This window comes from Hippopotamus amphibius, chromosome 5 (assembly GCF_030028045.1).
Source record: "Hippopotamus amphibius kiboko isolate mHipAmp2 chromosome 5, mHipAmp2.hap2, whole genome shotgun sequence".
NCBI lineage: Eukaryota > Metazoa > Chordata > Mammalia > Artiodactyla > Hippopotamidae > Hippopotamus > Hippopotamus amphibius.
The window spans coordinates 97,082,294-97,109,570 of NC_080190.1; the positions used below are offsets into that span (position 1 = coordinate 97,082,294).

At 36.5% G+C, this 27,277-nt stretch overlaps 1 protein-coding gene across 1 annotated transcript; it reads right to left on the minus strand.

Annotated features, from left to right (window-relative positions):
• Window positions 1-4,561: 4,561 nt before the first annotated feature.
• On the minus strand, window positions 4,562-26,820 carry OSGIN2 (oxidative stress induced growth inhibitor family member 2). Its single transcript, XM_057737444.1, has 6 exons — window positions 26,169-26,820; window positions 17,997-18,151; window positions 12,599-12,735; window positions 11,850-12,041; window positions 9,438-9,529; window positions 4,562-7,128 (listed from the first exon to the last, which is right to left on the minus strand). The coding sequence occupies exons 1-6, from the start codon at window positions 26,210-26,212 to the stop codon at window positions 6,093-6,095; spliced, it is 1,656 nt and encodes a 551-aa protein (XP_057593427.1). The 5' UTR covers window positions 26,213-26,820; the 3' UTR covers window positions 4,562-6,092.
• Window positions 26,821-27,277: the final 457 nt, after the last annotated feature.

The following is a 27,277-nucleotide window of genomic DNA, read 5'->3' on the forward strand; positions in this document are numbered from 1 at the left end:
TCAGAATGGGAGAAAATATTTGCAAATGAATCAACAGACAAAGGACTAATCTCCAAAATATGTAAACAGTTCATCCAGCTCAATATAAAAAAAACAAGCAACCCAATCTAAAAATGGGCAGAAGACCTAAATAGGCATTTCTCCAAAGAAGACATATGGATGGCCAAGAGGCACATGAAAAGCTGCTCAACATCACTAATTATTAGAGAAATGCAAATCAAAACGACAATGAGGTATAACCTCACACTGGTCAGAATGGGCATCATCAGAAAATCTACAAACAGTAAATGCTGGAGAGGGTGTGGAGGAAAGGGAACGCTCTTGCACTGTTGGTGGGAATGTAAATTGATACAGCCACTATGGAGAACAGTACGGAGTTTCCTTGCAAATCTAAAAACAGAACTACCATATGACCCAGCAATCCCACTGTTGGACATATACCCAGAGAACACCATAATTCAGAAAGACACATGCACTCCAATGTTCATTGCAGTGCTATTTACAATAGCCAGGGCATGGAAGCAATCTAAATGTCCATCAACAGATGAATGGATAAAAAAGATGTGGTACATATATACAATGGAATATTACTCAGTTGTAAAAAGCAAGGAAACTGGGACATTTCTAGAGACATGGATGGACTTGGAGACTGTCATACAGAGTGAAGTGAGTCAGAAAGAGAAAAACAAATATCATATATTAACACATATATGCAGACTATAGAAAAATGGTACAAATCAACTGGTTTGCTAGGTGGAAACAGAGACACTGATGTAGAGAACAAACATATGGGCACCAATTGGGAAAGCAGGGAGCGTTGGGGGGAACGAATTGGGAGACTGGGATACCAAATTGTACGCTCTAAATATATGCAGTTTATTGTATGTTAACTGTATCTCAATAAAAGTTCTAAAATTAAAAAAAAAAAAAAGGAAATTACCGCAACATAATAAAAGCCATATGTGACAAACCAACAGCCAACATCATTCTAAACGGTGAAAAACTGAAAGCATTCCCTCTAAGGAGAGGAACAAGACAAGGGTGCCCAGTCTCACCACTATTATTCAACATAGTTTTGTAAGTCTTAGCCACAGCAATCAGAGAATAGAACACAATAAAATCAATACAAATTGGAAAAGAATAAAATTGTCACTCTTTGCAAAATTAATGCACATAAATCTTTTGCATTTCTATACACTAACAATGAAAGAGCAGATAGAGAAATTAAGGAAGCACTCCCATTTACCATTGAAACAAAATGAATAAAATAACTAGGAATAAACCTAGCTAAGGAGGCAAAAGACCTGTATGCAGAAAACTATAAGACACTGATGAAAGAAATCAAAGAGGATATAAAGAGAGGGAGAAACATACCATGTTCTTGGATTGGAAGAATCAACATTGTGAAAATGTCTATACTACCCAAAGCAATTTACAGATTCAATGCAATTCCTATCAAATTACCAATGGCATTTTTCACAGAACTAGAACAAGAAACCTCACAATTTGTATGGAAACACAAAAGACTCCGAATAGCCAAAGCAATCTTGAGAAAGGAAGACGGAGCTGGAGAAATCAGGCTCCCTGGCTTCAAACTATACTACATGGCTACAGTGATCAAGACAGTATGGTACTGGCACAAAAGCAGAAATATAGATTAATGGAACACAATAGAGAGCCCAGAGATAAACCCACGCACATATGGGCACCTTATCTTTGACAAGAGGCAAGAATATACAATGGAAAAGACAGCCTCTTTAAGAAGTGGTGCTGGGAAAATTGGACAGCTACATGTAAAAGAATGAAATCAGAACACTTACTAACACCATACATAAAAATAAATTCAAAATGGATTAAAGACCTAAATGTAAGGCAGACATAAAACTCATAGAGGAAAACAAAGGCAGAACACTCTATGACATCCATCAAAGCAAGATCCTTTTTTACCCACCTCCTACAATAATGGAAATAAAATCAAGAGTAAAAAAATTGGACCTAATGAAACTGAAAAGCTTTTGCACAGTGAAAGAAACCATAAGCAAGACAAGAAGACAACACTCAGAATGAGAGAAAAATATTTGTCAACAACAGAATCAAGAAAGAATTAATCTCCAAAATATACAAGGAGCTCATGCAGCTTAATAACAAAAAAAGCAAAAAACCCAATCCAAAAATAGGCAGAAGACCTAAGTAGACATTTCTCCAAAGAAGACATACAGATGGCTAACAAATACATGAAAACATGCTCAACATCACTAATCATTACAGAAATGCAAGTCATAGCCACAATGAGGTATCACCTCACACCAGTCAGAGTGGCCATCATCAAAAAATCTAGAAAAAATAAATGCTGGAGAGGGTGTGGAGAAAAGAGAACTGCCTGCACTGTTGATGGGAATGTAAATTGGTATAACCACTATGGAAAACAGTAAGGAGATTCCTTAAAAATCTAAAAACGGAACTACCATATGACCCAGCAATTCCACTACTGGGCATACACCCTGAGAAAACCATACTCCAAAAAAGAAACATGTACCACAATGTTCACTGCAGCACTGTTTACAATAGCCAGGACATGGAAGCAACCTAAATGACCATCAAGAGATGAATGGATAAAGATGTGACACATATATACAATGGGATATTACTCAGCCATAAAAAGGAATAAAATTGAGTTATTTGTAGTGATGTGGATGGACCCAGAGTCTGTCATACAAGATGAAGCCAGAAAGTGAAAAAGAAATACCATATAACTCACATACATGGAATCTAAAAAATAAAAAAATGGTACTGATGAACCCAGTGACAGGGCAAGAATAAAGATGCAGATGTAGAGAATAGACTTGAGGACATGCGGGAGGGGGGCGAAGGGGAAGTGGAACCAAGTGTGAAAGTAGCATTGATATATACACACCACCAAATGTAAAATAGATACCTAGTGGGAAGCTGCTGCATAACACAGGGAGATCAACTCGATGTTTGGTGATGACTTAGAGGGCTGGGATAGGGAGGGCAAGAGTTGCAGGAGGGAGGGGATATGGGGATACATGTGTAAATACAGCTGACTCACTTTGGTGTATAACAAAAACTGCCACAACAGTGTAAAACAATTATATTCCAATAAAGAGCTTAAAAAAATAAAGTGCTCTCTGCTATCTGTAACATCTGTGTCAACTCTGGATATGTTTTGATGACTTGTTTTTTTTTCCCTGGTTATGTCACATTTTCTTGTCTTCACACCTAAAAATTTTTTATTGCATGTTGTTTATTGTGGATGCTGTGATGTTGCTGAGGATCTGGATTTTGTTGTCTTCCTTTAGACAATGTCAAGTTCAGTGGTGGAAGGCATTTACTTTAACTGGCAAATCAGTATGATCCTGTTGAGGACTGGTTTTAGGGTACTACTTATATATAGTTAACTGTATTCCCAAGGCTTGGCTTGTTTGGGGTCTTGATTAAATGCCTGGCTTTTTTTTCTTTCCTTTCACTTTAAAAAAAGTAAAGTTGAACAAAGTTCACATATTCAGGCTGCTTAAAACACAGAGACAAGGGACTTCCCTGGTGGCGCAGTGGTTAAGAGTCTGCCTGCCAATGCAGGGGACACGGGTTTGATCTCTGCTCTGGGAAGATCCCACATGCTGTGGAGCAGCTAAGCCTGTGTGCCACAACTACTCAGCCTGCACTCTAGAGCCCCTGAGCCACAACTACTGAGCCCACAGGCCACAACTACTGAAGCCTGTGAACCTAGAGCCTGTGCTCCGCAACAAGAGAAGCCGCCTAGATGAGAAGCCCGCGCATCACAATGAAGAGTGGCCCCCACTTGCTGCAACTAGAGAAAGCTCACATGCAGCAATGAAAACCTAACACAGCCAATAAATAAATAAATTAAAAAAAAAGGAAAAAACATAGAGCCAGACTACATCTTATCTTTATTGTATTATTTCAAAACCCCAAAGAGGTTCTGCTTTTTAATCATTCTTTCAAGAGCTAGACTTTTGAGGGATGAAGGAGATTCCCACAGCATGGTATGGCTAGTCAAAATATTATTGCTTTCCTCCCTCCCTGAATAGGTAATTGATACTGACGAATAATGAAAGATATGGAATTATCGGACAGAAATTGATCAACTTAAGAGCACATTACATCAGAGAATGAGCTTTAATGTTACGTGCAACACAGGACTACTAGGTTTGAGGGAAAATTGAAAAATGGGAAGTTATTAAAAATGAAATTATTCACTAGGTTTATTTAGGACCTCTAGGGCCCTACTGATTTTCCCTGAAGTCTTTTTCTTTCTTTCTTTCCCTCCCTCCCTTTCTTCCTCTCTCTCTCTTCTTTTCTTTGAATACTCTAATTACAAAAATGCTATCGGTTGGGTAAAAGCAAACTTTTGAGACACAAGGGGATGACAACGGTTTTTATCCTTCCTTAGAAACCATCTTTATAAACAATGTCATTTTCAATTTAGAAGCGACATTAAGAAAAGCATCAAATTCAATTCATTCAGAGCTCAAAAGAACAAACAAGAGAGTGCTCAATCAAGTGCATTTTGATGTTATATATCAATAGGTGTGAAATTAATTTGAAAAAATTATTATAAAAACTGGGTGCATCATTTCTAAAATCAAGTTAATCCGACATGATGGTTATCAAGAATATAAGAATTCACCTGAAACAGCTAGATGTAGATGTTTATTCCAAACATTATATTTTAAGTTGAATTATGATTCTGTAAGCACATAACATTGCAATAACATGGACAGAAAAATACATTTGGTCCATTTTTTTAAATACTAAAAAAAAAAATAGAAATAGAGTTTCAATAAACACATTCCAGGTGAAATAAATTTTACCAACCCCCCTCCCCCCAATTAAAAAAGAGAAAGAGAGGAAAAGAGTGAGAAATTCAATTTGCCATGGAGAACTTCATAAGTAACACTTTTTTTTTGTCCAATACTAAATTTCTGGGGATTTGTATGAAAACACAGACATGAAGCACACCTAAATATAAATCAAGATAGAACATATAACTCAATAAATAACCAAAGGACTAAATGCTATGTCATCTCCAATGGACAAATTTCAAAGTAATCATTTTGAGAATAGAAAAGACAGGTTTTAGCCTTTTCAACTTTAACCTTTAATAATTCTGGTAATACTCAAAAAGTATTGCAATGTAAGTACTTACACCCAAATATTTTAAGTTTCAGTGACAGAAATTAACTCATTGTTCACACAGGAATAAATAGTTCCATTCAAAATTTATTGAACTGCAAATTAAAGTGTTCTGCTAGTTAACTAGAGAATATATCTCCAAAAAATACCTTGGCATGTTCCTGGATGTCTAAGTATATGCCAACATTAATGCATTGTTTAAATCAGAAGCTGAAACTATGAATTACCTGTCAAGGTTTCAACAATAAAAAATTTTAAAAGCCCATTATATTTGTTAATAAATTAGATTTATATAATTGATAACTTCAAAATAAATAAAACCTGAGTTGTATGTGCCCTCTATTTCCACCCTTCTCAGCATATACACTTTTATATCCCATTTTCTTTTAGACCAGTGTGTCTCAAACTTTAATAAGCATACATATTCCTTGAGGATCTCATTAAGATGCAATTTCTGATTCAGTAAGTCTGTTGTGAGGCCTGAGAGTCTACCTTTCTAACAAGCCACAAATGAAGCTGATGCTGTCTTTGAACCATCCTTTGAGCAGCAAGGTGAGGGAAACCTCCAGCCTAATGATTGTGGTTTTATATATTCAATGCTGTTGTATTTTGGAATCAAACATAAATAAGCAACAATGATCGCCAAAAATAAGTCTTGGAAGAAAAGAATGTTTTAGTTAAGTGAGAGCTTAAAAGTATACCAAATTAGCAGTGTTTCTGTTTGTCTGACAATTGACATCTTTGATCCATTGTAATGTAATCAGGACACCAAATTCTAGTAACTTTAAAAAATAGTTATTATAGCTTGAGGCTCTCCCAGTTAACTCAAGTTCAGAAAATTCAGCCAGTACACTGTAAAACCACTATTAAAAATCTTTAATGGTAAAGCGTCCATATAAATTACTTGTAAATCTGCTCTAAGCTATCCCATCTCCTCCTCCTCTTTCAACAAATAAATGCTGCTTTTTTTTCTTCTGTCTTATAGCTAAACAGCGTGTAATACCCAGTGCCCCTCCCTTTAAAAATCGAACAAAATTGTCTCCAACCAAAGGACCTAATGCAAAAAGATTGGCTTCTTTAACACACTCATAGGTATATGCATCTACTTCCACAGGATTACCCTTACATGTGATTGGCTGATTTGAGTTATGGCCCAGGTAACACCCTTGCTCCTTCAGAAAAGACAGATTGGGATGAGAACCTATCAACACTACTGCTGCAGAGAGCTTAAATATTTTCTTCAATCCAGAGATATTCTGAAGAATGCATTTCATGTCCGACTTAAAGGAAAGCACACGGTGCTCAGGAAAACTGGTATAATCAGATAAAAGATTTGAGTCTAAAGAATATGACTGAGTACACATCATATGATAGACTTTATGGTATTCTGGATAAAGCTTTTTGGGAAGCTGTTTGAAAATTAAGCTTGGATCAGTTACTCGTCTGCGAAATACATGAATCACAGGGACATTACTGTTGTAAGCACACAGTACTGCATCAGCTGCCGTAAGCCCAGAACCTACAATTAACACTGGATCCACTTTGCCACGCAACTTTCCTTTGCTTATAGCAGCTCCAAATTCAGGCATTGAATGAAACACGAAAGGAAAATCTTCCCCTTCAATTTCCAAACGGCCAGGAGAATCCAATGTTCCAGTTGCCAGAGCTACATTTTCAGCAAAGAGACAGAAGGGAATATGGGAACCATCTCCTATTCGCTGATAACCCCTGATTTCCCAGTTTCTCTTGGTAAATTTTGACTTCTCTATCTGTAAATGCTGTGTTGAAATATCTCTGCCTTGACCATCACTATCAACTTGATCTCTGTAGAGTCTTGATACAGAGGTAATGTAAGTATTTTCTCTGAAATTCTTCTGAAGACCCATTACTTTTACATAGTGTTTATAGTAGCGAGCTATTTCCTCTGGCATAACTCGATCCCCTTTTAGGTTCCTATAAAAAGAAAAGAAAATATTCTATGTGAGTAATACGTTTAGTTTCCATGATTAGTAATTCTCCATCTAGTAAACTATTACACCTTTTTAATTCCTCTGGACTGTCTAAGCTAAAGCTAACACTTAGCATAACACTTTACAAAGAAAGAAAGCTTTTCCTTTTTTTAAAAAATGTTAATAAATTAGTTTTATCAATGGAAGAAGTCCCATGAGGGTAGAGACTGTATTTAATGCACCTTTGATTCCCCAATGCCTTGTATACGTATCTGGTCAGATTAGCTGCCTTTATCAGTAAAGTTTTATTAAATAAATGGATTAAAATGTAGATATCTGAAAATTAGACTATTTTTATCTCACAATTGTAATCTAAACAATTTAGTCTACAGCTATACTATTCAGTCTGTATTCTATATAACTATAGACTGAATTATTTAGATTACAACCAATGAGATATTACAGATCTGACTATCACATATACTTCTTAAAGATAGTATCTAGACACTATTTTTAATAAGTTGCTTTCTATCTTCCTAATGACCAAAAATAATTCAGATCAGTCTTTTGCTGAACAGAATCATCTTACATTTAAGTAGATAACATTTCTCTCTGTGTTTTCCTACTCATAAAAAGATCTATAAATATAATCTGCTCTTTATGCAAAAAGCACATTAATACATCATGTATTTTCCACTTGAACTTTTAAGCAATGGGCATTAGTATCCTTAAACAGTGCCCCAATTAGAAGTAAGTAGCAGTAAAAACACCAAATCAGGGAATTCCTTGGTGGTCCAGTGGTTAAGACTCTGTGCTTTTACTGCCCAGGGCCCGCGTTTGATCCCTGGTTGGGGAACTAAGATCTCACAAGCCATGCGTTTGGGCCAAAAAAAAAAAAAAAAAAAACCAGAAAAAAACCAAAAAACAAAAACAAAACACCACCAAGTAATTTCACATAATTCAGTGTAACTTGTAACTGGAAGAAGTTCAAAGTTTAATGGCTATAATAATTAAGATTTAGAACATATTAACTCTCAATTTTTACAGAAACCCTATGTAACAGTTACTACTATCTCCATTTTGCAAACTAGGAAACTGATAGCTAGTTTAAGTGTTTGATCAGGGTCACAACATTAGAAGTTACAGTCAGGATTCAAACCCTGCCAATCTCTAGAGGTCTAAAGGACTCCTCTTAACACTATGCACGGGCAGGAACTAAAGCTAATATTTATCACAAGATTCATTTTCACATATTACTTAAACACACGATATGTTCAATTCAGAAGGATGCACACTTCTGGTACGTAAATTACAAAGTTATCCCTTTCTTACCCATATCATAAAGGGAAAAATATGTTGCTCAATTTCACTTTCTTACTTATGCAAATCAAGAACTTGTACAATTTGCCTGATTTTGCAACTTTACATTTCAAACCCATATAAAATTCCTTTTTAAAAACTCAGAAGTAATATTTGAAAGGTTTAATTTCAATTACCCATGCTGGTATAATTTTTCTCTCCTTAAGTCTTCTCAAATTAAGGATAATTACTATAGATTAACATGGTTTCTATCTAGCAGGAAGTCAAGCATTCAAATATTAGAGCCCTGTTCTAACAAAGGTTGAGTAACTCCCTGCTTTCATTTATTGTTTCTGTCAGCAAATTAGAGTAGATTCTCTGTATTAGTAATTCCTAACTATTGGAATGAAAATGGCTTGAAAATGATAAGGCTTTTCATATTTCTCTTTTTAAATTTTGGGTTCTTTCTCCCAAATAAACTTGCATTCTTTCAAGTTGAGATTTTCATATTTTCTATTCTCATATTTCAGTACTCTTATTAAACATTTACCTCTACAGCCAAGTAGGCAATCACATCATGGATTCTATTTTATTCCATCATTCTAAATTATTCATTATATATACTCTGGTTTCTCTTCAGATTGTATAAATCTTTTGCCTTTTTAAATTATTCATCATATATACTCTTCTACTTTGCAAAATCAAATACTTTAGGTATGTATACATGAAATATGCATACATGTGGACAAGAAAGTAACTAAACAGAGAGTGGTTTAACAGGAGAATGGGATAAAACTATGATTAACAATCTGTAGACAAGCCCTTACCTCTGTGTGCTTAAGTTTTATAAAATCTCTAAATAGAAACTAGCTCATAATCACTGCTGCAAAGAGGTTTTATTTGAAAGACACATACATCAATATTATTCATCTAGGACAGGATCACAACTATTTTGAGATTTGCTGACAGACTCTTTCTCATTGTAAACAAAAATTTTAATAGTTTGATCTTTACCTTCGTTTGCTAGATATCCAGTCTTTAAATTTAAGTCCAGGTAGCTCCATCCAGTTTCCAAAGCTGATTGTCAACATAGAGCCTTCCATATTCTATATGAATAAAAAATGTACAGTCAAAAAACACATTTTATCAATAACATTTTTTTTTAACCAAAGCCATCTCATTTACTATAATTAAGTCTGGATAAGGAGAGCTCAAAGAAGTCCTAAATGGTCGTGTAAATTACCTCTGGAAGTTTATTCCAATTAACTTTCAAATACTTTCAACACTTGGTAGTATCTATACTCCTTTTTTCATATAGTTCTATGTTCATAAATCAAATTCACAATATTACCCGATGCTTACACAATGTTGATAGCTTTGGCCTATAATCAACATAATTAGATGCAGAATGTCGTGTTAGAGGAGCAAATCAGTATTTTCACATTTTAAACAAAATGGGAAAAATTCATTAATTTCTAACACCTTAAAGGTCTTTCCATTTTAATATTATTAACAAATTTTTTAAATGGGCAGCAAAATAGCTTTCCCCTCCTCCATCAGTTATGACTGTGAAGTCTAAAGCTGGTTTCAATACAGTAGGCATAACTTTCTAAAACTAGGGAAATAGGGAAGTGGTTGCTTGATTAGGAACAGGCTCACAGCTGAGGCTAATGCTGCCTTTAAGGAAGTGAGCCCCTCAAGCTTGCCGTACTTATTTCTACTTTGCTCATACAAAGGCAAGAAAAGACCAAGGGCCAAAAGCACCTTTCCCAATGATCTCAATGATCTCTTTCAATCAACTGTTTTGAGCTATGCCTTCTTTTACCTGAACCCTTCTTGTCCTGCTTTTACACAGCCCAGTATTGGGAATGGGACATTATTATTATTGGCTAACATTTACAGAGCACTTACTGTATGCTACAGCTTATAAAGTCTTATTTGTGACAGTACAAGATCACCACAGGAAGAGAATGCAGCAAGTTGCCACTGCTTTGAAGCAGGCTGGGCCTGATACTAGGATCAGAATCAAGTATATTTCGCTTTACCACTGATTCAAATGTTTTTAGTAATCAAGGCTTATCCATACTTTTATATCCCTACATATAAGTGAGAGAAATGAAGTAACAGAGATCAATTATTGCCTGTACATTTTTCTACACAGAAAATATATAAGTACAATAAAACCTTAGGAATTTATAGAAGGTAGTCTAAACACTTAAAAATGTATTACAGCTTTTTCAATAAAATGCAGTTTTATTAAGAATGCTACTTATTAATAAAGTAAATATAAGCACATAAGCTAAAAGGCACAGATATTTTGATAGTTGCTATGCATTACCATAAAGGTAATTAAGATTAAAAAAAGGTCAGTGATATACTTAATCCATAAAGTCCTCAAAATACTCTGAAACAGTCGTTTGATAAATGTAAACAACTTTTAGCCACATAGCACTAATACAGGTATATCCAACTGAGGTTTATACTAAAGATTTGATATTTAATGTCAAAATTTCCATGAAGTCTTTATTTCATAACATAGCAAAGATTATTAACATTTATTTGTATAATAAATGAGCACTCACCACACACTAGACACTATACTAACTGCTAAGGACACAAGAGTGAAGAATAATTATTAGCTGCTGCCTGCTAATGAAATAAGCTGGATCTTTATGTTGTCAGTTCTCTGATTTAACCCCTGCTATGGACTGAATTGTATCACTCCCCTCAAATCCAGGTGCTGAAGCCCTAACCCCTCAACGTGCCACTGTTTGGAGGTGGGGCTTTTGGAAGGTAATTAGGGCTAGATGAGATCATGAGGCTGATGCCCTCATAACAGGATTAGTGGCTTTACAAGAAGAGAGTTCACACTCTCTTTGCCACATATGGATATGCAAGAAAGCAGCTATCTGAAAGCCAGAAAAAGAGCCCTCACCACAAACTGAATCATCTGTCACCTTGATCTTGGATTTTCCAGGCTTCAAACTGTGAATCTGTTGTTTAACCCACTCAGTCTATGGTATTTTGCTTTAGCAGCCCAAGCAGACTAATATAGTTTTTGCTTTTATGTTTTTCATTTAAGATCTTGAAAATGTAGGGAAATAATAGATATTAGTGTGAAACACTGTGAGATTTTGTAAACTCTACACTGATAAACAAATTAAAAATGTTTACTATGCAAAACATTCTTGAAATATTTTCTATATAATTCTTAGAGAAACATTTATTCTAAGACACTATCAGTAATTAAATTTGGCTTAATTTCTACTAGTAATTAACTCATATTTAACCGAACACATTAAATTTCTCAGATAAAGATGTAATCATCATATATAACATTATATGATGTTGAAGAATCAAAATGGTCTCATCAAGATGACATATAATAATTCACATTCACTAAAATGCTAAGAAAAATGTACTCACATGCCAAGCTCCACCAGGTGGACCTTTACCAAGAACTAAGTGAGGGATATAATGATGCTGCTCTAATTTCCAATGCAAAACGGAGGGATAATCATACCCAAAGTCAGCATCTGGATGGAGAAGTGTGTCGAAAAGTACTGCAACTGGGTTGGATGATCGGCCCTCAAGGCCCTCAGACAAATACTCTAAGTCCTGAATGAATTTTTTTTAAAAAAGAAAGAAAACAGTTAGAGTTTGGAAAAAATGAACCAAAAACTTCAGCTAATATATTAATAGTGAAGACCATTACTCTAATCCAACATTTCCCAGATAGTGTGCTACAAAACACTGATGTTCCTTGAGATCTTAACAGATTCTCTGGTCAAATAAATACAGGAAAAGGTTGGGTTTCAAAAAGCTAATCAGATTGTTTTACTACAAAACCTGAAAATGCCTTTAATATGCTAGTATGCCTTAATATGTCTACCATGACACTCCAATAATAAAAAGCAGCATTTCCCAAACTTACCTGAGCATAGAGCACCTATTAAACTCCATCAAGAAATAATCTGGGAAATTCTGCTCTAATTAATTTAGGAAAATAAATGGAAGCAACTCAGCAGAATATATTTACAAATCTAAAATTAAAACGTTAGGAAGTGTTATTTAGAAGAAAAGGTTTTCAGCTAAGAAATAGAATGCTTTTGTAGAACACTAACCTTATCTCAGTATAAAAAAGTTTAAAAGGATTCACATGTGAAAAATAATACCTGATCAACAATGGAAAGATGTCTCGCTTCTTCTAATTTACTATGTAGGACTGTATTTGGATGTATTGCTTCTGATGATAAATATGGTCTGTAGCCTGATAGCATATAAGAAAGACAGATTCCTGAGGGTCCATTTCCTATCAAAAATAAAAGGTGGAGAGGGGTGTATCACGCATCTTAATATTTACGTTCTTTGGCTTTTCCAGTTCACAGATGACTTTTCTCCTTCACCAATACTTCCTTCTCTAAACTCTTAAAACCAAGTATTCACAAGAGAAGACTTTTGTCTTCTCTCCTGTTTTCTTTTGGGAGTCTCACCTCTCAAAGCTTCAACCCTCTACGCTACTAACCCTCAAAATTAGATTTCTAGGCCGACTTCTTACCCCTAAAATATATCCCATATTCCCATATGCCACTTCATCACTCTACGTGACCGAACCACTAATAACTTAATCACAATGTGTTCAAAAGCAAATTCATGAGTTCCTCCATTTTGGTGCCCTCTCCTTTAAACCTCATTCCTTCTCAAAGTATGATACTTACCAGAAAAATCCTAAATTAATCAGGTTCTGGCTCTAAACCTATTTTGTCACCTATATCCATTCAGTTGTCTTTGCTATTCTGACCATATACTCTTACTCAGAAGACGAAAATCTCTTCTTGTTCTTCTTCAAGATTCACCTACTCCAAATCATTTCACATTCTACATTCAAATGACTTTTCATAACACAGTTCTCATTATGTTACCCACTCTATTCTAAAGCCCTTCATTGCTTCTTTCTTCTATCTAGCGTTCTCCATGCTCTGGTCTCAACCATCTTTCAAGTCTCACCTCCTTATAACTTCCCTCCTGTATTTCTATATCCTTTACCCAAAACCAAACTGGATTTTTGTTGCTGTTGTTGAACTCTGTTGAACTACTTTGATTTCTGTAGTTCCTTTAGTCTGGGTTGCCACTTCTCTGTTATATCTATCTACCAAAAATTTAATCCACCTGGGACAACTGTAAGCTATAAGAAAAAAATCTTGTTCCTTGCCTAATATTTTGCCTCAAATAAAATAAGCTCAAAGATATAAACATGAAAAGTAAAATCATATTAGAAAAGAGGCTAATATTTCTGCGTATAATGCTGTAGTAAGGTGACTTTAAGTATGACACAAAACTCAAAAGATAGAAAGGAAAATAAATGATTTGACTTCATAGAAATTTTTTTTCAACAATAAATACCAGTAGTTAAGATCTGAGGCAAACAGCTAACTTCCTTGAATCAAAAAGAAAGAGACAAAAGGTAAAGAAGAAAAATCATGATAATACCAACAGAAACAGAAAAAACATTTGAGAAAATCCAGCACCTATTCATGTCAAAAACTCTCAGCAGACAACAAACAGAGGGAGATTCCTTAACTTGATAAAGAGTATCTACAAAAATCCTACAGCTAATATAACACTAAATGGTGAGAAATTAGGTTTTCCCCCCTATAAGATTCAAGGATGTCTCTTCTCACCATTCCTACACAACACATACCATAATGGAAACCCTAGCTAGTGCATTAAGACCAGAAAAGGGAATTAAAGGTGTACAGATTGGGAAGGAAAAAACAAAACTGTCTTTGTTTGTAAATGCCATGATTATCTATGTTGAAATTCCCAAAGAACTGACCAAAAAATTCCTGGAAGTAACAAGCAATTATCATCAAGGTTGCATGATACAATGTGCAAGTCAATTGCTTTCCTACATACCGGTAACGAACAAGTGGAATTTGAAATTAAATATACAACACCACTTACATTTGCAAAAAAAAAAAGAAAAACACTTGTGTATAAATCTAACAAAATTCACATAAGATCTAGAATGATTCAATATTATTAAGATGTCAGTTCTTCCCGATTTCATCTACAGATTTGATGCAATTAAAATCAAAATCCCAGGAAGCTACTTTGTGGATATTGGCAAACTGACTCTAAAGTTTAAATGGAAAGGCAAAAGACCCAGAACTGCCAATATAATATTGAAGAACAAAGTTGGGACTGATACCATCCAACTTTATCTTACTGTAAAACTATAGTCAACAAGACAGTGTGGAAATGATGAAAGAACATACAAATCAATGGAACAGAATAGAGAGCCAAGAGATAGATCCTCACAAATACAGTCAACTTATTTTTGACAAAAGAGCAAAGGCAATGCAAAGGAGAAAGGATAATCTTTTCAACAAATGGTACTATAACAACTGGACATCCACATGACAAAAATATGAATCTAGATAATAACTTTATATCTTTACAAAAATTAACTAAAACCAGATCATAGACCTAAATATAAAACACAAAATTATAAAACTTCCAGAAGATAACTAAGAGAAAATCTAGGTGACATCGGGTTTGGTAATGAGTTTTTAGGTATAACACCAAAAGCAAGATCTATGAAAGAAAAAATTGATATGCAGGACTTCATTAAAATTTAAAATTTCTGCTCTGCCAAGTCACAGTTAAAAGAATGAAAAGATAAGTCACCGACTGGGAGCAAATATTTGCAAAACATGTATTTGGTAAAGTACTTGTTTCTAACATATACAATGAACACTGAAATCTCAACCATAAGAAAACCACCAACACAATCAATTAAAAAGTAGGGAAAAGCTCTGTACCTCAAGGTACAGAGACGGAATATAAACATATGAAAAAATTCTCAACATTGTATATCATTACAGAACTACAAATTAAAACAATGAGATACCACTACACACCTATCAGAATGGCTAAAATTCAAAACACAGACAATATTAAATGCTTCCAAGGATGTGGAGCAACAGGAAATCTCATTCATAGTTGCTGGGAATGCAAAATGATACCATCACTTTGGAAGACAATTTGACAGTTTCTTAAAAAGCTAAACATAGTCTTAGCATATGACCCAGCAATCACAATCCTAGGTGGATTGAAAACTTAATGACCATGAAAAAATTTGCACATGAATGTTTGTAGCAACTTTACTCATAAATGTCAAACACTGGAAGTGACCAAGATGTGCTTCAAAAAGCAAATGGATAAACAAACATCCATACAATGCAATAGTATCTGGTGGTAAAAAGAAATGAGCTATCAAGCCATGAAAAGACAGAGAGAGGGATTTTAAATGCATATTGCTAAGTCGAAGAAGCCAGTCTGAAAAGGCTACATACAGTGATTCCATATATATGACATTCTGGAAAAGCCAAAACTATAGACACAGTAAAAGATCAGTGGTTACCATGGGTTGAAGGAAAAGATGAATAGGTGGAACACAGGAGGTTTTTAGGGCAGTGAAACTATTCTATATATTATAATACATGACATTATACATCCAGAAAAACCTATAGAACTGTACAACCGAAAGAGTTAACCCTAATGTAAACTACAGATTTTAGTTAATAATAATGTATAAAAAGTGGTTCATTAATTGTGACAAATGTACCACCCCAAAGTAAGATGTTAATAAAAGGTATAAAGGGGGTTGGGAGGGAGAAAAAAGAAAATATATAAGAACTCTCTGTAATCTCTACTTCATTTTCCTATAGACCTAAACTGCTCTAAAAAATAAAACCTATTAAAATAAATATTGACTCTACAAAAAATAGTGGGAGTTAATATCTGAGGCAAAGAATTAAACAGAAGTAACACTTAAAACACAATACAAAAAGAATACAAACAGTTCACAGAGAAATATACACACAGGCAGAATGTGCCCCAAGGCCCAAAGATTTCCCATTCCTAAACCCAAGAACCAGAGCATTACCTTAAAGGGAAAACGGACTTGTAGATGTGATTAAATTAAGGATCATGAGCTGGGGAGAGCATCCGGGATTATCCAGGGGGGCCCAATCTAACCACACAACTCTTTAAAAACAGAGACCCCCTTCCTACCTGTGAGGAGGAACCATAACTATGAAAGGTTAAAAGAGAAACAATATTGCTGGCTTTGAAGACGCAGAAGGGGTGGGTCCAGGAGCCAAGGAATACTCGAAGCCTGGAAAAGCAAGGAAACCTTCTATCTACCCTAGAGCCTCCAAAAGGAATGCAGCCCTACTGATACCTTGATTTTAGCCCAGTGAGACCAGTGATGGGCTTCTGTTCTATAGATGAGCTAGGTAATACATTTATGTTAAAGCCACCGGGTTTGTGGTAATTTATGACAGCAACTGAAAACAAATTAGCCCTTGATTATGATCAGCTGGTGGTGCTAAAGCCAGCAATAATGGCCCTGTATACGTGAGGTTAAGCTATTCTTTGGCTAGCAGAGACAAAACAGGAACAGACTGTTTTGAGAGAACTGAGGTGGGTAGGTACAGATGAAAGCAGTTTTTCCTTTCCTGACGCTGCCATAGCCCAACTAGAACAAGAAGACAGGGTTCCTTTACCTATTGCAAGACATCCAGGATGAAAACCAGTGTTGGATATAGGTGGGAAATGGAACATGAAGTTTAGTTTCCAAAATATCCTGGATGAGAACTACTGCACTCTATCAGCTCCCCTAGAGGGGAATCTAGTATAGATCTATCTTGCTTTCCTTCTTTCCTTCCTTCCTTCCTCTACTGCACCTCCTATGAGGAGATGCCAATATGCCAGACAGGACAGACCTTTCCTCCCCATTAACTTTGAAACAGGCTATCAAAGAAACTAAGGAAGCTGTATGCCATCAAGGTCCCCTAATTCCTTCCTCTGGCTTGATTTCATACTACAGTACTTGTCCAACTTCATGTGTTTGAATATTAGATTGAAGATATACATGACAGGTAATTAAATACATGCCATAAAACAAAATCATAAAATTTTATAATTCTGAAGTAATGAGGTTTTATTAATAGCTTAATTTTTTAATATCTTATATACTTATCTATTGAGGTGGTACAATGGACATATAATAGCAACATACAGTTAAAATATTATAAACATAACAGTAGAGTACTATAATATTCTTTTCTAACTGCGCACTGACTACTAACTTGCACAAGTTACTCAACTACTTAGTTTCCCTGTCTGTCCATACCCTACAGCATCAGAGGGCTACAGGCATAACCCAATAATGTACACAGAATGCTCTGTACGGGGCTCTAATAACATTGGTTACCATCATTATCATGACACTGCCATAAAAGTAACACAGCTGATAGACTGATATTTTAAAATAATATATATCAGCCCTTCAATGAAAAAATGTTCCATTCTAACACAGAACCTAATATCAGATAAACCAATTCCTCTCTCCAAAGATTTGGTTACTAGTTATTTAAAAATATCAAGCAACCTAAGAATACTTTTCAATACAATCCTAAGAACTTGTGCTATGTAACTGTACATTTATAAAAGTAGTAAGGATCATAACTGTAATTTTAAGAGATAAAATACAATAAAACTTACCTATTATTACCACAGGCAAAGTCACTGATGAATCTTCAAGTAAAGAAGTTTCTTCAACTAATGGCATAGCTTTAACTTTTTGCCCCAAATTATCACCAAAATATTGCACTAAGGAATTAAAAATCTCTCCTTCAGTTTCAGTGTCACTATAGTTTCTTTTAAAAGAAGAACATGGAACAAAAACAAAACAAATATATAGTCAATATAGCCTTTATAAAAATCTGTCTTTATTCAGATTTTATTCAGGCCATAAAATATTCAATAATTCCACAAAAGGAGAAAAGGAAATTCTTCTGATTAATGCTTTCAAATTAGCTATATGTCAACATACACCACTTTGTCAGAAATCCTAAATACAGTGGTCCCTTGGTATCCAAGAGGGGTTTGTTCCAGAATCCCACCCTCACTCCCCAAATACCAAAGTCCATGGATCCTTTATATAAAATGGTACACTATTTGCATAAAACCTACCTACATCCTCCCATATAGTTTAAACCATCTCTAGATTACTTATATCACCTAATACAATGTATGCTAAGCTATGTATGTAGTTGCCTGCAAGCAGCAAATTCAAGTTTTGCTTTTTGGAACTTTCTGGAATTTTTTCTTTCCCAAATATTTCCATCTGCAGTTAGCTGAATCTGTGGACCCAGAACCTGCAGATATGGAGGGCTGATTGTAGCTGTTAATATGTCTTTAGTTCCTTGAAGGCAACTCTTAAATAAAGAAGCTATTTTTAATAACCGAACACAGCATTGTATTGGAGATTTTTATAATTCTCTGAGACCTACTAAGACTGGAGAGTTTCTCCTTCACTTTTTTCTCATTAATAAAAAGGTGAGTGCATTAGAGGCAGTATATTTGGGGAAAAAATAGTCACACATAATATTATAAGGAAAAGTTACTGAACTTATATATTACAAAGTGTGCATTTTGGTAAAAAAAAAAAGGTTTATACATCTTATTCTCAAGGAAATACTGAAAAATGCAAAGATCTTAATGTTGATTTCCAATCTACCTTCTTTCCCAACCACCTTCCTAAAAACTAGTTTTGATGTTCTGACATGCTCATGCAATAAATGGAGTAACCTCTGAACACAGTTAATGTCCTGCATTATACTAGATATTACTTCAGAATAGAATTCCTGAGTTATTTTTCATTTTCATATAGTCAGAAACAGGCCAACATCTGAAATTATTAAACTGAGTACTGACTAGTGGGTGAGTATGCTTATTACTGTTCCCAAAATGATAAACATGGGAATCGGTCAATTATTTCACAGGACTCACTGATCTAGGGGAGGATGACAAGTGGAAAGAATTAGGCAGAGACCAAAATTTCTTCTTCCCTATAACCTTCCAAGTTCCCAAACTACCCTAGGATAGGGAAGAGTTCCCCAGGATACACTGACAGCTTTCCTACCCCGAATAATTGGGCTCCCCTAATGATACATGGCCCCTTTTGGTCAGAATAGACACCCTTCAGATATGGCTACTAAGGAAAGCCCCTCCTCATATTGCAAGCCTGCCCCCAGAAGAAAGTCTTATGCTCAACCCATCCCTTTCAGATCATTCCAACTCCTACCACCGATCAGATCCAGATGTACGAGAGTAAGTCAAAAATTTCCCACACTTTGGCTGTAGAATTTATTTTAATTAACTTTTAGAAAAGACAAATACATCATTATTCGACATAATCTCCTTGCTTTTCAATACACTTTGTCCATCTGTCAACAAGCTTCCGAATTCCATCATTAAAAAATGTTTAAGGCTGAGTTGCAAGCCACGGATGCACCGCTGTCTTCACTTCTTCATCAGAAGTGAATATGGCTCCTTGATGACTGACACTTGTGAGACCTTCCCTGAACTTCTCTACCCATTCATCAACACTTCTTTGCGATACAACACTTTCCCATATTGCACACAATCTTCGATAAATAACGGCACCAGATACACCCTCAGACCACAAAAAATGAATCACTGCACACTGCTCTTCTTTTGTGCAAATCACAAATGGGGCACCCATTTTTGCTCGCATCGCAGTTACAAATGAACTACTGTAACACATTCACACCTGCACAGCAGTGACTGGGGAGATAGTAGCCTTGAATAGAAAGCACTGATAAGACAGTGTGGCCAATAGAAGTTTTAATATAACCAGATAATTTTTGACTTACCCTCGTACTAGCTGTCTTGCCTTTTGTTTCTTAACAACTGAACTCAACATGAGTTTATTATACTTGGCCCTGTCCCTGATATTTCTCCAAGGACAGGTTCCTCAGCTTCCTTTGGATGCTTCTGATTAGTCCTTTTAGGTACCCAGGCCTCATTAATATGGTGGTGGTTGTAAAGGCCATAGTTCTTTTTCAGGAGATACAGACCTCATGGCCAGTCTCCTTCTGACATCCTTATCTCACACACTGCTGTTTCCATATATAGAACCTGAGATTTAATTAATAAAAATGGTCATCACTCTAAGATTCTGGTAAATGAAAAGATGTCTCCGTCTTCAAACCTTAACAGATGTTTCACATTAATAAAAGGGGGGATATGCTGGGGGTTAGTCAACTTGAGACTATATAAATATTAAACTAGATACTCGAATGTTATCTGATATCCTGTACACTCTGAGAGCAAACTGATAATCCTCTGGGTGACTTAATGAGGTATTTTATCAGTTACTGCCACATTTGATTTTATAAGCAAAACAATCATCTAAAATGCCTTGGCCAGTTTCTTAAGTCTACAAATAAATGCTGTGAAACAATATTTAAATTCCTTAAGAATAAACAAATCATGGCTAGAAGTGTTGGCTTAAACTCCAAATCACTTTTACTTAAAGGTACAGTGTAGAATTCATTTTTTAAATAACTCATTAAGAGGCATTTAATATTCTAAGTCAAGATGTCTCAAGAAACATTTTATTTTCTGGCAGGCCTCAGAATTTTAATATCGCTATCAATTCTATAAACCGACTATATATTTTACAAGGATCTTCCATTACACTGGACTTTTCTTCTCAAACAATTGGTTTATACTTAAGAAAAAAACTTAAAGAGGTTAAGGCAATTAGAAATAAAATGCCTCCTCTTTTAGGCTTCCATTAATTATGAAAGACAAAGTTTTCAAGAGTTCAGAAACATCAGAAAAACAACAGATCATTTGATCAGGCCTTAGTTTTCAAGAGTTCAGAAACATCAGAAAAACAACAGATCATTTGATCAGGCCTTAGACCAGGGTAAGTAGAAGGAACTTGGAAATGCTTTTTTTTGGTAAAAAAAATAAATAAATAAAGGACCTTTAATGAGATATAATTCACATATAAAATTCACCCTTTTATTTATTTATTCTTTTGGCCGTGCCACACAGCATATGGGATATTAGTTCCCTGACAGGGATCGAACCTGTGCCCTTTGCAGTGGAAGCGCAGAATCATAACCACTGGACCGCCAGGGAAGTCCAAAATTTACCCTTTTAAAGTGTACAATTTGGGGTTCTAAGTACATTCACAAGGTTTTGCAATCACTACCAATAACTTCACAGAAATTTTATTACCCCAAAAGTATAAATTGCACCCATTAGCACTCATTCCTCATTTTTCCCTACCCTCAGCCACTAATCTACTGTCTTATTGGATATGCCTACTCTGGAAATTTCAAATAAGTGGAACCCCTCATATATTATGTGGCCTTTCGTGTCTGGCTTCTTCCAGTTAGCATGTTTTCAAGGTTCACCCATGTAGGATGTATTGGTACTTCATTCCTTTTTATCCTGAATACTATTCCATTGTATAGATATAACACATTTTGTTTACCCGTTCATGAACTGATGAGCATTTGGATGGCTTCCACTTTTTGGCTATTACAAATATGCTATGAATAATCATATATAAATTTTTGTGTGGACAAATGTTTTCATTTCTCTTAGGTATCTTCTTATGAGTGCATGCAATGGCTGGGCCATAAACTCTGTTTAACATCTTGAGGAATTACCAAACTGTTTTCCCAAGTGTGCACCATCTTAAATTCCCACCAGTGATACGATGGTTCCAATGTCTCCACATCCTCACCAGCATGTTATTTTTTGTGTTTTTTATTTTAGCCACTCTAGTAGGTGTAAAGTAGCATCTCATTGCAGTTTTGATTAGCATTTCCCTAATGACTAATAATAATGTTAAGCATCTTTTCATGTGCTTATTTGTCATTTGTGTATCTTCTTCAGGGAGTAATTCAAATTATTTCCCCACTTTCCAACTGGGTTGTCTTTTTTATTGTTGAGTTTTAAAAATTCTTTATATGTCCTGGATAAAAGTCCCTTTTTGGATATAAGCTTTATAAATATTTTCTCCCATTTTGTGGGTTGTCTTTTCACTTTCTTTATATTGTCTTTCAAATTACAAGTTTTAATTTTCGATCAAGTCCAATCTTTTTTTTCTTTTGTTGCTGTACTTTTGGTGTCATATCTAAGAAAGCACTGCCTAATTGAAGATCGCAAACCTGTTTTCTTCTATGAGTTTTATAGTTCTAGTTCTTAAATTTAGGTCTCTCATCCATTTTGAGTTAATTTTTATATAGGGTATGAGGTAGCAGTCCAACTTCATCTTTTGCTTGCGGATATCCATTTGTCCTGGCACCCTCTGTTGAAAAGACTGTTACTTCCCTTTTGTCTTGGGATCCCACAGAAATCAACTGACCACAAATAAAGGGAATTATTTCTGGATTCTCAATTCTATTCCACTGATCTCTGTTTATCTTTATGCCAGCAAGACACTGTCTTGATTACTGTTTCTTTGCAGTAAGCTGTGAAATTAGGAAGTGTGAATCCTCCAACTTTGTTCTTTTTTCAAGACTGCCTCGGCTATTCTGGGTTCCTTGTAATTCCATGTGAGTTTTAGGATCTACTCATCTATTTCTGGAAAAAAAAAAGGCGGATAGGATTTAGATAGAATTACACTGAATTTGTAGATAAATTCAAGGAATATTGCTATCTTAAGCTTTTCAATCCATGAACATAGGATTCCTTATTTATTTAGGCCTTCTTTCATTCTTCTCAATGACGTTTTCTAGTTTTCAGTGTACAAGTTTCACATTTCTTCTGTTAAATTTATTCCTAAATACTTCATTCTCTTTGATGATAATATAAATTGAATTGTTTTATCAATTTCATTGTCATTGTTCACTGTTAGCATAAAGAAATACAACTGATTTTTGTATGTTGATCTTGTATTCTGCAATATCGCTGATTTATTAGGTCTAGTAGGTTTTGTGTGTGTGTGTGAGCCTCAAGCAATTTGACACTAGTCTCTCCCAAGACTCAAGTCAAGTATATAGAGCCAAAGTTTTAGCTTATCTTAATTCTCCACAGAGTATAGGTAATTTGTTCTGATTTTCTACTAACTGGTCATAGGTATAATTTTTGTGTATATGATCCATAATATTGGTATAAACTATTTGTAATAAACTTGCACAGTACTTGATAAATACTAGTTTAATACAGGCATGAAAAACTGAATCGAGAGAAGAAATGAAAGTAAGGTTCACTGAATTTACATAAAGAAACAACGAAACAAAGGCCCATTAGTAAGTATTCGTTCTAAAAAATTCAGAGTCTAAATTATAAATTTAGTATTGCTGTACGTATTTTACAGTATGTGCATACTATATAGATCTGTGTTCACAGGTCTATGAACAGTGAAAATTTCCAATTTAGATATCCAATCCAATTTGCTGAATGTTATATTTAAAATAAGTATTTATCTTGAGTAATAAAATAATCTACTTTTCCTTTATTTGGGGCAATAAATTGGAAAATATAATTAAGTTTTAAGAAATAGTAAAGAACAGCACTTTACACACAAGCAAAAATAGTTACCCTATTGTTAGGCACCAAGTTAGAAGATTATTTGAAATTTAAGATGATTTTAGATGTCTTCCATGTTTTGTTTTTGAAACATTATGGACCAAGGTCTCAAAACAAATTTAAAAGGATGGCACAGACATAATATCTGAATAACAAAAGACTTTTCTCACATCTAGCAATATTTTTCTAAATGATCAAACTAAAATGAAATGGTTTACTAACCCGAGTTTAGTCTTTGGAAGCATGAGCTTAGATTGTTACCAAATTGATACTACCATAAGAAAAGAAGGTTCTAAAGTCACAAATGAAGTCAGTCACACTCTTTATCTTCCAGAACAGGAAGTATGGAAGTTTTCTTCCTTGGAAAGTTAGGAGACAGTTCTCTCACAATACTTATCCTTTCAGATACAAGACAAGATCCAAAATGTAGATGTTGTCACAACTGATTTTAAAATGTGTTCCTAATGATATTACTCAAAACAAACAAAAAAACCCCCCAGCATTAGTTAATTATAAATCTCCTCCTAAGGAAATGTTTTAAATATTGAATAAAGCTTTTCTTTTAAAAATTTATATAAGATAGAGATGTTTATTCAATGGAAATACGGTTATCAGTCACAATTTTTATTCTTTGGCTAGCAAGCTTGTTTTCCTTTATCCCTCAAATTCAAAATATAGCGAATATCTTGTTTTCATCTCCTCCACCAAATTTCTGTACAAAGAGGTAAGCATATGATATTCACTACCTAGGGTTAGTTGAATGGATATGAATCCTAAGCTGTGTCCTTAGAATTCAACTGCACCAAAAGGTGTCAAAAGACTTTTTGACAGTACTTTAAAAGGCATGTTATTTTCTCAGGGGCTTCAGTTTAGCAAGTTTTCACTAGCGGAGCTTATTTTCTAAAGTTCTCCAAAGTGGATGTGATACTCTTAAATCAGTCTGTCAAGTAAGTAACCAACAAATTTGTCTAGAATTTAAGATCCAGCAGTTTATTACATAAAATAATTTTTAATATCCAGAATTTAGAGACTCCTCCAAAAGTCACTGAGAAGGTGGGCAAGCCTGGATTGCTGCTCTATTACAACAGGAATTCTGAGTCTTTTCTGCGCAATTTGGTGAAGCTTCTGGACCTCTTCTTTGAATAGTATTATTAAACAGATAATAGGATTTACAAGGAAACTAAAAAGTAAACTTGGAATATGTTTTTATGTACTCTATTGTATTAAATAACAAGCTCAGTGATGTAAAATAATTATTGTAATCCTGAAGAAACAAGTAAATAGTATTTCTAGGTATGTGCAACAACTAATGTGCTATAAAAATATTTGTAATTTTTATTTATGACAAAGTCACAAATACTACTGTGATTTACTGCTTATATTCACAACTGAAGAAAACAGATTTTGGTTAATACTGAGTGAAAATTCTCGGTACCTTTCTTTACATCCAAGTTCATGGGCCACCTAAAGTCTATATATGCACCCCAATTTAAGAACGCTTGATCAGAATTTCATATTTTACAAAAGAAGTTTTGCATATCATTATTCTAGCACATTCGTGTATATATAAGGCAAGGCACTTTACCAAAGCCTTCGCTAAGCTTAACTTTTCTCCACAAGGTTAAAACTGGTTTTAAGAGGTCCTTCTCTCCACAACTGACTGAAATGTTGGCCAGCTGTGCTAGATCTAGTACATTCACTTTTATTTTAAAACGTATTATGCGTATCACCCCTAAAAACGTTCCTCATAATGTTAGTCTCGAATCACATTTTTCAAATTTCTACAACATACATGACTTACGATGACTGACATCTTAAAAGTCAGAAACCTGTTTATAGCTATAACATCACATCTTAAACATAGTTCTTTGCCTCCCTTCAACCCAGTAACTTAGGTTATTAAATTTTTTAGAGGAAAAAAAAATGTTTAAAGTGTGCGTGGGAGCTCAGAGCCCTTCACTAAAACTCTGCACTACTTAGAAGTCTCAGTTCGCAGTAACCTACTTGATCCGGGCCTAGCCAGTCCCGCAGTCCAGTGACTGGCGCGGTCCAGGGAGAGGAAAAGGGGACAACAGAGGAGAGCCCCCCGGAAAAAGCAGCCAAGCCGGGTAACCTCGCCTAGACAGGAAGCAGGAGAAAGCAGCGGCCAAGGCGGGCGGCCTCTGCAACCCAGGCGCTCGCCTTCCACCCAGGACCCGTCCCCGACTCCCTAAGCCACGCGGCCTGTGCCCCTTTCGGCCCCGGCCCTGCTGCGGGGCCCCGCAGTCCTCCACCCTCCGCTTGCTCCCCTTCCTTACACGGCAGAGAAGTCACCTGAAATGACCCGCCAGAGAGCAGCGGCAGCACCACACGGGCATGGAGCGCGGCGCACGGGGCGCCGAAGCGCGAGCGCCACGGCCACCTCCCTCAGCGGGACTGCCCGTTCGGGGCGCCCGCCCGGTCGCGGGGTCCTCGGGGCGCCCGCGCCCCGCGTCTCGCCGGTACCGGGGCTGCCGGAAGCTGCGGTTCGGTAGCCGGCTGGGCTGTGGAGCACCCAGGCGAGCTTCAGGAGAGCGGCTTCCGTTCCTCGCCTGCTGGCAGCCAGTCGCCGGGGGCCCGCGATCTCTGGGCGCCGCGATGGGGGCGGAACGGGGCGGTGACGCCGCGACCGCTGCGGCGGAGGCGCGCGGGCTCCTCCTCGCAGGTGCGGAGGCTGTGGCGGCGGGCAAGGCCCGGGATTGGTGGAACCGCGGCCAGGGCGAGGGGCCGGTCTGACGTAGTGCTGGCTGCGAGGGCCCGGGGACCTCGGTCCGCCCGCCCACCAGACGGCCGCGGCGGCAGCGACTGGGGCCCAGGCCTGGGCCTGCTCCCCGCGCCTTCTCCGCGTGCGTGGGACCCGCGGCGTGGGAGGTGGGCGAGGCTGGGAGAAAGGGCGTCGGGAGGGCCGGGTGACGAGGGGAAGAGGAAGAGCTGCTGACCTCGGTAGCGGGACAGTTGGGGGGAAATCCCCGCGTGCTGCGCGGCCTCTGCGGCCCGAGCACCCCTGTATCCCCGGAGTCAGTCCGCGCGGGCCTCTCGCCAAGGACGCCCGGGAAGACCGAGATTCTCGCTCCACAGAAAGCACCTTAGCCCTTTACTCGCGCTGGCCTGGGCGCAGACGCCCGGAGCTTGCGCGCGGTTTTCGCTCTTGATCCTGCCTCACAGTCGCCTGGGAGAACTCACCAAACCACGAGTGCCCGGGCCGCACGCCGGGGGTTCTGATGGGGGAAGCCTGGCTTCACGACTTAAAGCCCCTTCCTTAAGTAAGTGGCATCTCTGGTTACAAATCCAGGTGCTCAGCCCGCCCCAGATTCACTGAGTCCCTTTCATGGAGAGGGAAAGGGCAGGGACATGTATTTTTTAAGTGCCTTCAGGTGATTATAATGCAAAAAAAAGAAAAGTAC

Bases quoted from the DNA above. Each gene is read 5' to 3' on its own strand.
- OSGIN2 (XM_057737444.1), bottom strand. From the start codon at position 26,212: ATGCCCGTGTGGTGCTGCCGCTGCTCTCTGGCGGGTCATTTCAG. The intron at 18,152-26,168 runs GTGACTTCTCTG...TTCTTTTAAAAG, and splicing joins TCTCTGGCGGGTCATTTCAG to AAACTATAGTGACACTGAAA. The intron at 12,736-17,996 runs GTAAGTTTTATT...TATTTTTGATAG, and splicing joins TTTGCCTGTGGTAATAATAG to GAAATGGACCCTCAGGAATC.